This window comes from Clinocottus analis, unplaced genomic scaffold, assembly GCF_023055335.1.
Source record: "Clinocottus analis isolate CAN_PGR_092001 unplaced genomic scaffold, fCliAna1.0.p SCAF_11, whole genome shotgun sequence".
In the NCBI taxonomy this organism is placed as follows: domain Eukaryota; kingdom Metazoa; phylum Chordata; class Actinopteri; order Perciformes; family Cottidae; genus Clinocottus; species Clinocottus analis.
This window is the reverse complement of record NW_027175832.1, coordinates 8,379,304-8,389,767: the sequence shown is the minus strand read 5'-3', so window position 1 is coordinate 8,389,767 and position 10,464 is coordinate 8,379,304. Positions and strand designations below refer to the sequence as shown.

Below are 10,464 nucleotides of genomic sequence, written 5' to 3'. Positions count from 1 at the left end.
GGACATACAAGGCCTCTCTTTTGGCACCCGTTACCTCATGTTGTCTCTTGATAGTACGTTATAAGATTTTACTTTTTGTTGTTTTTCAATGCTGCCGCCTTGACTAGAACGCCCAGAAATTTAGAGACCTTTTATCTCAATGGGACTTTCCTGGCCAAATGAAGGATGCATAATACATAAAAATACAATTTATGCCATGTTATATCAAGCTACACCCTGCAGCTTAGCCCGCATGTGGCTAAAGCCAAAGTTTATTTCTTAGCCAATGGCATCCTGAAGAAAGCTAACCGCGGCTCCAGCATTTCTCATCTTAACTCGGCAAGAAACACCCCATGACGAATAAGAATGATGAACAACCCTTGTGTGTAAAATCATCTGATGAACATGACTTTCAGGGATACAGTTCCTTGTGTAAAGTCAATTTTATTTATTCTGATTTGGAGAACCATTTTTAGAAAATATACTCATTTTCAGGCCTGCAAAATCAGATTCAAACTGTAAGGGATAATTAAATACTCTTGCAGAGATGGGAGTGTTCAGTGCATGATGACACATATCTTAATCATCAATGTCAGCATACACAAAAAAAAAGAAAAAAGCATAGTTACACAGTTATCAAATGATATAAGATTACAATTAAAAACATGATTGTTAGGTTACCACGATGGTTAGTGCAGTTTTATATTCCATATTTACATCTCTGTTCGGATAAATGCAGTACAAACTCACTTTTAGTAGTCACAGATTGTCAGTAAAAGACGGGGAGGGGGGTGAGCGGAGCATACGGCATTAAATTATTTTACACAAATGCATAAAAGGGTTCACGATGAGCCCACTGGAGAGACATTGAACTACGGTGTGCTCTATGTACTGCAGGTCAGAGCATTTTCCTTACGCCCGAGAAATAACATGGCAGGTACAACCGGACAGAAAGCATACCAGTACATGCATTTTTAGCAACACATGTTTACATGGATCAAAAAGGAGAAAAGAAAAAAAAAGTAGCTGTAGCTGTTGCAGCATCGGCATTTCAGTCCACACAGTTTTAAAAGCTCGTCTCTCTCCAGTCTTCCTTGTTCCAGTCTTCCCTGGCCAGCAAGTTTCCCCCAGTCCACTGATAACGTCATAGCAGGTCTCTGTTCCCAAGCTGGGGACTCTCATAACCTAAAGAAGCAAAGACAATGTCACTACATAACTCTAAAGCTGAACTAATCAACATTTTGGGTTTTTACGATTAGAGACAGACCCACAGACAAGTATCACCCAAACCTCCAGTTCCTGTTTGATCTGCAGAGCTGAAGTAATGTTATTGGACTTGCTTTCATCGGTTTCACACAAACGCGACTCCAACTGAATGATAATGCTGCTGCGTATGTGCTTGATTTGTAAATAGGCAACATCTACTTCATTAAGGTTATTTCTGTTCACCAAGTAATAATCAAGCTATTGCAAGTTTAAAGCTGCACTAATCAATAGCTTGTATTAACAATAGATGAGAAGTCAGATGTGTTCTTGGTGGCCGGCTCCAGGTCTGTAAAGTAAAGCCAAAACAACTGCCTAAAATTCTTTCTAATGGCCAGCAGGGTTGACTACTTGCTTAAAGAAGAAGACTGGTTGTATAGAAGTGCATGAGAAAATCACTCTACTGTTAACTGGACTCCACTTTAAGAAATCGCTGGCGAGCAGGAAACACAAATGTGACGTCGTGCCTATTGTCCGGATGATGAAGTCTGGGCTGGATGCGTCAGCCTTCAGACAGGTCCAGAGAGCCACTTCGCTTCCACACTTTGTATATAACTGGCTGTTATGCTACATTTCTGACATGCAGACCTATTTATGATTCTCCCAGGGATTGTCATTTTGTCCCATACAGCAGGTTCTTGATATACAGTTCTGTAATACAGAGGCAATTGGCAGTGGTTTTGCCATGCCATTAGTGCCGCCGGTGCTCCACTGCCACAGGGTTTTCATCTTCAGTGCTAAACGGCTCGCTGAAGAAACTGATGACGAATCAGCTCAACACGGCTGCCAATTATCTCAATAATGCAACATAGTATAAAAAGGAATCAGCTCAAATTAAAGCAAGAGTGATTTCTCTGTGTTTGAGGAAAAAATGATAAGGGTTTAATAGCATGCTTATCCAGGCAGTGTCAGATCCGGCTGCCAGCTGCAATGAGACGTTACTGGAAAACCACCAAATTACATCTTTAAATGATGTTTTGTGATTTCTTTCTTTTGTCAGCCATTCACGAAATACCGGAACAAGCATGCATTCAATATGTTGGGTATGACTCATCCATGTGTAGGGCTTTGGATAAGCCGACAATTGAGCTTTTGCAAAAGTGAAGTTATAAAATGTCTTATTAAAGACTGTAGACGTATGAGATAACAATGACTGTGTATTGCAATAAACCCTTTAAAAACTCAAGGGTGAACACTTGCAAGCCTCCTGCTACATGGTTGTCACGCCACACATATTGGCAGGAAGTGAAACAGATACATACACCTGGTCCCAGCAGGGCAGTCCAGAGATCTGTTTCTGTACTGAGGGAAACGGGTCTTTGTTACAGGGAATCTGCAATCTGAGGACTTCTCCAGATCGTAGGGGCTGTCCTGTTCCATGCCTGAAGGGAGTGGGGAGGAGGGAATGGCACGAGAACACACACAAGAGTGGGGTGTAGGAACAGAAAGAGGGGTTGCAGGATGAAGCGGCAATGTGGTACGCAGCCAGGAAGCTCTACGGGGCATGGGAGCGGATCAAATAAGAGACTCGCAACGCTTTCTTTTGATTACAAACGGAGCTGTGTCCTTGTTATGAATTATGAACAACAAAACAGCGAGATGTGCATCTGTCTCAGACATCCATGCGTAGAACTCAAACATGCATGTTTCATCATGATGTGGGCGCGTCAGAGAGACATGCAGTACCTATGTCAAACGAGTTGGACTTCCTGGTGTGGCGCGATGTTGCTGAAACTCCATTATAACCTTCTTCCTTGTCTGGTTGGTGGAACAGACAAAAATCATCATCATCATCATCATCATCATCATATGTTGCCACTTTATTCTAAATAGTAGAAATCTACAATGACTATACAGAACAATGAAGACCACATTCCACTAAAGTTAAGTTGTTCCAGCACCTTGACTGACGGGATCTGCTGCATCCATCCCCAGCGCGGCTGATGGGGCCGGACTTTTCCTCTCAGCGGCTCCCTCCTCTTGAATGATTGGCTGAGCAGGAGGCTCCCTCCTCTGGCCATTGGTCGGTTCTTCGCCTGGACTCATAGGTGAGGTTTTGGCAGAAGCCGGAGAGGTCTCGTCTCTTGAGAGGTCGAGACCGGGCTGAGGGAGGAGCGCAGCGTTTGTGTGCCATGTCAACGCGTCGGTCTGTTAGCACTAAATGTTTTCCTCATTCTGTTTTACATGTCGTACACATACCTTGCCAAGCAGCAGAGGACGCTGGCCTTCCGGCCCTCGCGCCCGCTGCTTCTCCTCGTGCCTTCTCTCACTCTGGTCTTCTTCTCCTTGCAGCCTTCCCGCCTCTTCTGGGGAAGAGAAAAACACAGCCAGCACAGTTCTTACCACGACGCACAGAGAATTGCTGGAAAATAAAAAGGAAAAACACTTAAGCAAGAACACCGAGGAGCAGTAAGCCTCGACAAGACTAGGAAGGAACTCACTGCCAAACATATGTAGCACAAAGAAAAACTATTAAAAAAAAAGTATACACTGTATGTATGCTATACATTTTTTGAAGTGCTTTCTTTAACTTCGAGATGAAAGGATGTGCATATTATGCCGTCAACCCGTTGCACATACATAATATGTATGTGTATATGCTTATACGCAGGATGACATGCTGATGCCATTTTCACTTAATGAGGTGGGGGGAAAAAGCAGCACTTTTTATTAATATATACATTGCTGTGCACATGTGGATGCAAGGAGTATGAAAAGCGTACTTTTTTGTTCCAATCCTTTTCATTGATTTTATAAGATGACCTGTTCTGGCCGAGAGCTATTGTACCGATCTCTTAATTCCCTCAGAGCCAGAGTGCAGGCTGTAGCCGCTTTTGTAGCTGTGGAGGTTCTGCTCATTACGAAGTCTAGACCAACAATAGTCCATAACAATGGCCGTCTCTCTGTAAAGGCCCTTAGAGATCTGGTTGGCTTAGTCCCAAAGGTACGTCGTCCCAAACGATGTCTGCTTGTTCTGTTGCCTCTCATTAAACTCACTTTGACAGACTTGTCTTGAACAAATCTTCTTTTAATGATGCTGATCTATTTTTTTTTTTTAACGTAGATTTTTTTTTTTTTTTAATGTGGCTTCTGAGCGTTTCCCCCAGAGAGCTTGCATCACTGTGATTCAGTATTATTAGCTACCATCTATACATTTCTTTGTACTACACGCAGATCTGATAATTCATCATTAAGGCCACATTATTACTAGCAATTATGAATCAATTGAGGGTCCGTGTATTAACAAAGAAGGTGCCGCATGTTGCATTTCAACATTGGAAAATGGAATATAGAAAAAAAAAGAAAAGCGTATAATTACACAGAGCCAGGCAGCTGTCTCCATTTTACAGTAATTCCACCAAAGCATCAGTATCTATCTGACAATATTGTGTTGTCATCATGTTGTGATTTAGAGTCTGACTCTGTGCTACATTAATCCTGTTTTTATTCACTGCATAAGTTTCTGTTTAACAAACCAAAGACATTTAAATAACTTGCTAATATAATAAACTACTGTAAAATAGAGTGAGCAGGTTAAAACCAGACATGCTTGGATTGTATTCAGTGATCTGCACAGTTCATAATAAACAATTGATTTGAACTGATATGAGGCGTCTGTATTCTGAGCAATGACCATGTGATTTAGCTTTTTGTGCATGTCCAACGATTTTAGATCAGGCTGTTTGTATGAGGAGTCTTGCTCTTTGAAACTGTGGTTCAAACTAAGCCAGAACAATCCCACAATACAACTTCACTTGATGTCTGAGCTGCGGTACCTAAATTCTCCTGCAGGTGCCGCTGCCTCATAACAGCTAGACTGGGCTTGATGCTCTGCGGAGGCGGCTCCGGCCTCGGCCCACAGGGGGCCGCGCTCCCGCCTCCGCCGCCCTCCCTGTCCTCCTCCGTGTCAGTCCGTGGGTCTGTCAGCGGTACGATCCTCTCCTGCCGGCCCTTCTCCATCTGTCTGTCCGTCTGGTGTTTGGAGGACGCCACGTGGCCATTAGTTTGAGTACCTGCAGGGACGTCGGAGATGGTGGTCGTGTGGTCAGCATCTTGCTCCATCTCTTTGATGTCGCAGGTGCTGCTCCCATCTGAGTCCTCGATTTCTGCCCCGATGCAGCTGTACACCATGCTGACCAGGTCTGTTGACTGGAGGAGTGCAAAAAAGAAAAAAGATAAATGAGTCCTTAAACATTAAGTAAAGTCCCTTGACTTCACAAACCTTAATAATATACTGTTGAGGACTCCGTGTTGTCGATGATGTACTGAATATTTTAACCGTCTAGACTAGTGGTGAGAGTGAGGGCTACGATTAACATTTCGTAATTCTAGTGGATTCAATTATACCAAAATTCAATTATCCCTAATTTTCCCGGGGATGTCCTCAAAGCCTCTCAAGGCTCAGTGAGGATCCATGGACTTTGGGCAGAGATTTAAAACAGGCCACATGTCTGACAAGCAACCCGCACTGGGAACATCGATGCACTTTGTCATTAATAGTTGCACATTTGCATTTAACAACCAACAGATTGGGGCACGAGTCCACAGAGCAACAACGCAGCGTGTGCCAAGATGTTTTGGTTGTAAAATCAAACACACACTTAGCGTAGTGTCACCAATGCCTTCAAAGGTCAAAAGGTCACAGTTAGCTTGAGCGCAGCTTTCTCAGGGCTGGGTCGGGATTCACCATCAGTCGTGAATTTTTTCGAGTTTCCCTTTCTGTGACTGTCCTGAACACCACACCTGTCTTTGAATGAGGCCAGAGGGACTGGTGGCCCTCATCCCATGCACGGGAACACCCTGCACGGGCCGAGGTGAAGCCAGGGTCCCGTTGGCCCCAGGAACGGTGCTTTCCGGCCTCCCGGCCTCCTTGGGGTGCTGAATCATCGAGTAGACGTTCTCTGAGGTGCTGCTGGAGCATACACGTGAAAAACAAAAAAACAAAACAGAAATAAAATTTAACTTTCCCTTTACTTGGACTTACTTGCTATGTCATAATAAACACAAAATAATCTATACTTCCTATTCGCTCTGCAGTTCTCTTAAGACCACAGACCGGACAGGCGGAAGAGCGGAGATGGATGCTAAGCTAAGCTAGCTAATCTGGTCGCAGGAAAATTAGACAAAGAAAATAAGACTTTATGGCGAACCCAGCAATGAGAGCTTGATGACTATTAAGCTTTACAAAGACCTGGACCAGTCGGGTCATTCTGGATCGAGCAGCACTTGACGGGCGGACCACAGGACAGAGCGCAGGACTCCGGTGGCACGAGAGAGGGATGCTTGGGGCTCAAACATATTGAAAGTTGATGGATAACATTTTCCTGATGTCACAAAGATTGTTTTCGCTGCTGCCGTTTACATTCCTCCAAAAGCAAAAAAATAAAAATAAACGCCCTTTAGGAATGCTCGACAGTTTTAGCTTTGCTTGTCGTGTTTTTCCATTGTTGCAAATGGGACAATACTGCATTTTGTTGTGCATCTCTGTGTTGCATAATGACAACAAGTAAAAAACAACATAAATAATAAATACAACCCTTGAAGACAAAAGGATTGTGGTGCAGGAGGCGGCAAAGTGAATGCAACCATGAACGCGCTTACTGATCGCTTAGCAACAATCTGCAGGTAAAACACTACATCGTACACATCGTCGGTCTGCTCCTTCGACAGCTGTAAAACTTGGCCTCTGTTTACAAGCAGGACTCCATGTGCCGTGGCCCGGCTGTTAAACAGCACAGGCGACTGTGTCACCGGTTTAGTAACAATTCCTTTGAGGTCAACTTGTAAGCACCTCAGTCGACTGAAAAGCCATCGCAGCTCTCACTGAGTGCCTTTTTCTCCTTTTTATGGAACTGTTCTCCTTTAAACAAAGGTGACGTTTACAAAGGGAGCGTACTGAGTGCATTTCCCTACCCACAGTTATTAATCTGTATAATTTATTTGCTTAAAATAAGTCTTCCGCCTTCCTGCAATGTCTTCTTTTTTCTTTTTTTTTTTCAACAGCAGCTTGAACGCATGCAATGCCACAGAACTCAAAAGCAATGGGGAAAACAGTTGGAGACAGCGAAATATTTTCTTCCATTAAAATATTTATGAAGCAATGAAGTGACGTTAACGCCCGCCGCCAGATTCATTTAACAGCCATCTCATTCCCCGGGCCGGTGCACTTTAGTGTAACTCTCATCCCCTTCTTCCACTCCCAGAACCCTGTGCTGCAAAAACTCACTCAGAGTCCTGATTAGAGATGGTGGAGTTGCGGTTCTTGCGGAAGCCGGAGAAAATGGACAAGACGCTGCGTCTTTTCTTTCTCCTCAGCGACTGGCCCTGATGGAGGGACGACAACTGACTGAAGGGGAGAAAAGGAGGTGGGGAGGGGGGGATCGGAGAGGTTTATTGGTAAAGACGGATAAAGTACAGTTGCAGCATTAATGCCAAATAGCAATCAGCCATTATTGACCAGTATACGCTCTATTTACTTATGTTAACGAACCATTTGACCATAATGTTGTAGTTTTTTTTATTCTGAGTGGGCCTGTGCAGATGGTATAATATATGTGACAGAAGGCAGGAGGCACAGTTCATGCCGCCTTGAAGAATCGTTTTCATGCACTGCTGGTGAGAAGATGTTTCAGTTTTTGTGAAACACTTGTAGTTTTTCATGTTAGTCTTTTTTTAAAGAATTTTCGTAAAAAGATATAACAGATCTTATTTTGTTCACATTAAAATTAACCTTGACTGACATTAAGTGCTGCTTTAAACCTGTAATGGTTGCTTTTCTGGTCAATTTGTAAAACACCATATGTAAACAACCTCAACCTATAATTGACCCTTTGAGTTGATAAGGAAAACTTGTTAGAAAACCATTTATCAATCCAGCAGAACATGAGCATTAGCATTTTGAGTTTCTGTCCACCTGAAGGGGACAATAGTCCTTCTTTTAGCTCAGGTTATGGTCTCCCTAAACTCCTGAGGGAAATATCTGGCTCTTTAGCTACTAAATGCTCCACTAGGTTCACAGCTAGTAGCTAGCAGCAAACAAGGCTAATGGGAGTGATTAGTGAACCAAAAACAGCGAGTCGCAGGCTTGTACACCAAAACATTGAGCTAAAAAGAGGCTAAAATGCTTGTTCGAGCCTTATCATTGTTTCAATGATAGCAAATAGTTAAGTTTCTTCAGTATATAGTTGCTTTGCTACAGATCTGTATTCACAAGCAGTCAGTGCGTCTCTATATACAGAGAGAGAGAAAGTAAAGAGTTCCAAAGAAAATGTGTCCTTAACCAGAAGGATGGACTGTGACAGTAAACAAGATGATACATCTTATATCATAGAATATGTTCTGGTTATTGAACAAATAGAGCTACAAATTAGGCCTCTATTCAGTACAAAAACAAACTCCACTGCATCTGTGCCAAAGTGCTTTAGGAGCATGCCATTCATTCATCACTGCTCCCAGTACATGACGTGAATACATAAAAGCATGGAGAAGGACATTGAATAGTCCCGTGGACCTGCATATAGTATGAACCTTAAGTAGCATACGGGATTTGTCGGTGCGTTTTAACATATCGTCATTTTTGGTGCAGCAGGTTGGTGTAAGTGTTATTGGATTTTGTGTCCAGAGCAGATAGATGCACCAGAGAGTAAGACTGAGCATCTCACCCTCTAAAAATCAATGTTATTCACATCTTCATACAACGCTAATAGGATGCATTTAGATACAAGTTTAAAAAAAATAAAAATACCCCTTTAAAGAGGCCGCAGGATTTCTATTACTTTCACTTCAGTCTCATTGTGGGTGAAATGTATGAAGTTATTCGGTCCAATTAAATATAATGTGATAACATTTCCATTTCATTTTCACCGATATAATATTGAAACACATTACATTCATCAAAAGGGAGAAAAACAAACAAACTCAGAAGCATTCGCTCTTAATTATGAATTATATTTATCATAATTCTAACTGAGTTTTTCATGATTAGAGTTTAACATATTGTAATGAGATCATTTTTATATGATAATTATGAGAAGACTAGCCCATAATTATGATTGAAAAAAGGAAAAAGAAAGAAAGAACCAGTTGTGGCTGAGGAAGACAGATCGTGATGACACCGACTTCTTCCTTCATGGTTGAATGCTTTGGGAGACAATGATTCAGTCGCTGACTTTATGACAATATTCTTACATAGTGTCAATATTGCCCATGAATCCAAGGTTATTGAAGTTGTGAAGGTGACAGACACATTGAGATTGACCTAAAACGTGTATTAAAATGATTTTTTTGCCAGCTTGGTGGCAGTGGTGGGGATATATTCTCACATCTCGACTTGCAAGCGGTGGTTTATTTACACATCCAGCAGATGGTTGCGCAATGTTGGCACTTGTTTGGATGCCTGTTCATGGCCACCTGATGACGGTTCTCACTACCTCTTAATCAACATTGCTGGTTCTTTAGTTGCTACATTCTCCACCACGTCCACCAGCTCGTCGCTAACTTTGCGTTTCAACCGTTGAAGGTGCCCTTCAGCGTTTTCTCGCTCAGCAAAGAAAGCTTCTGTTTACATTGAGTGTTGCTCAACGGAACGCAATGTGTGTTTTTCTAAGTTGTCCAACAATATTATGATTAATGAATATCATATCAGCTTATGAAATGTCAGCCAAGCCAATTTGTTCTTACAAACTTGAAATCGTCTTGGTTTAAATATATGTTTGCTCGCTAGCGCTTTTCCTCCTCCTTGTCTTGCTGTTACAATAGTTCTTATTTCATATGTGCAATAACTCTGATTATTCTGGTTTACTTATTCATCAAACCTTTACTTTTACTGTTTTCTTTCTCTATCTTGTTGCGCTATCCCCTTTGCTGCTGCAACGCTGCAAATGTCCCTGCTGTGGGACTAATAAAAGATAATCATATATTGTCTATGCATTGCTGCTTCACTGTTGTGTTTTCATTTGGAGCGTTAGCGCCACCTGTAGACCAGCAGAATAATGTGAGACCATTGGCTGATTGTGCAAACGGATTTTGTAAGCTACCTGTCAGGTAGAACTCTCTTGCTGTAGAAATCAGGCAGTCCATCCTCCAGCATACTGACTCCTCCGTTCTCCAAACTATGCTACAGACACACAACAGGAAACAGATTGAATAACAGAATAACAATGATCAATCTGCCATGTCGTCAAAAAAAAACTGAAAGGCTGAGTAGAAGTATCATCTTTTCAA

General features: G+C 42.3%; 1 protein-coding gene across 4 annotated transcripts in view; it reads right to left on the bottom strand.

Moving 5' to 3' along the window:
- Window positions 1-403: 403 nt before the first annotated feature.
- carmil3 (capping protein regulator and myosin 1 linker 3) overlaps window positions 404-10,464 on the bottom strand; it is a 75,168-nt gene continuing 65,107 nt past the window's right edge. The window contains exons 33-41 of one of the 4 annotated variants that reach the window (XM_068568606.1): window positions 10,278-10,357; window positions 7,469-7,588; window positions 5,986-6,154; window positions 5,019-5,391; window positions 3,442-3,548; window positions 3,144-3,345; window positions 2,929-3,000; window positions 2,505-2,624; window positions 404-1,164 (exon numbers count right to left, since the gene is read on the bottom strand). In XM_068568606.1, the coding sequence (XP_068424707.1) occupies window positions 1,124-1,164; window positions 2,505-2,624; window positions 2,929-3,000; window positions 3,144-3,345; window positions 3,442-3,548; window positions 5,019-5,391; window positions 5,986-6,154; window positions 7,469-7,588; window positions 10,278-10,357 (1,284 nt within the window). In that variant the 3' untranslated portion in view covers window positions 404-1,123. The remainder of the gene's footprint in view (window positions 1,165-2,504; window positions 2,625-2,928; window positions 3,001-3,143; window positions 3,346-3,441; window positions 3,549-5,018; window positions 5,392-5,985; window positions 6,155-7,468; window positions 7,589-10,277; window positions 10,358-10,464) is intronic. The other 3 variants (XM_068568626.1, XM_068568617.1, XM_068568635.1) reach the window with 3 other exon arrangements.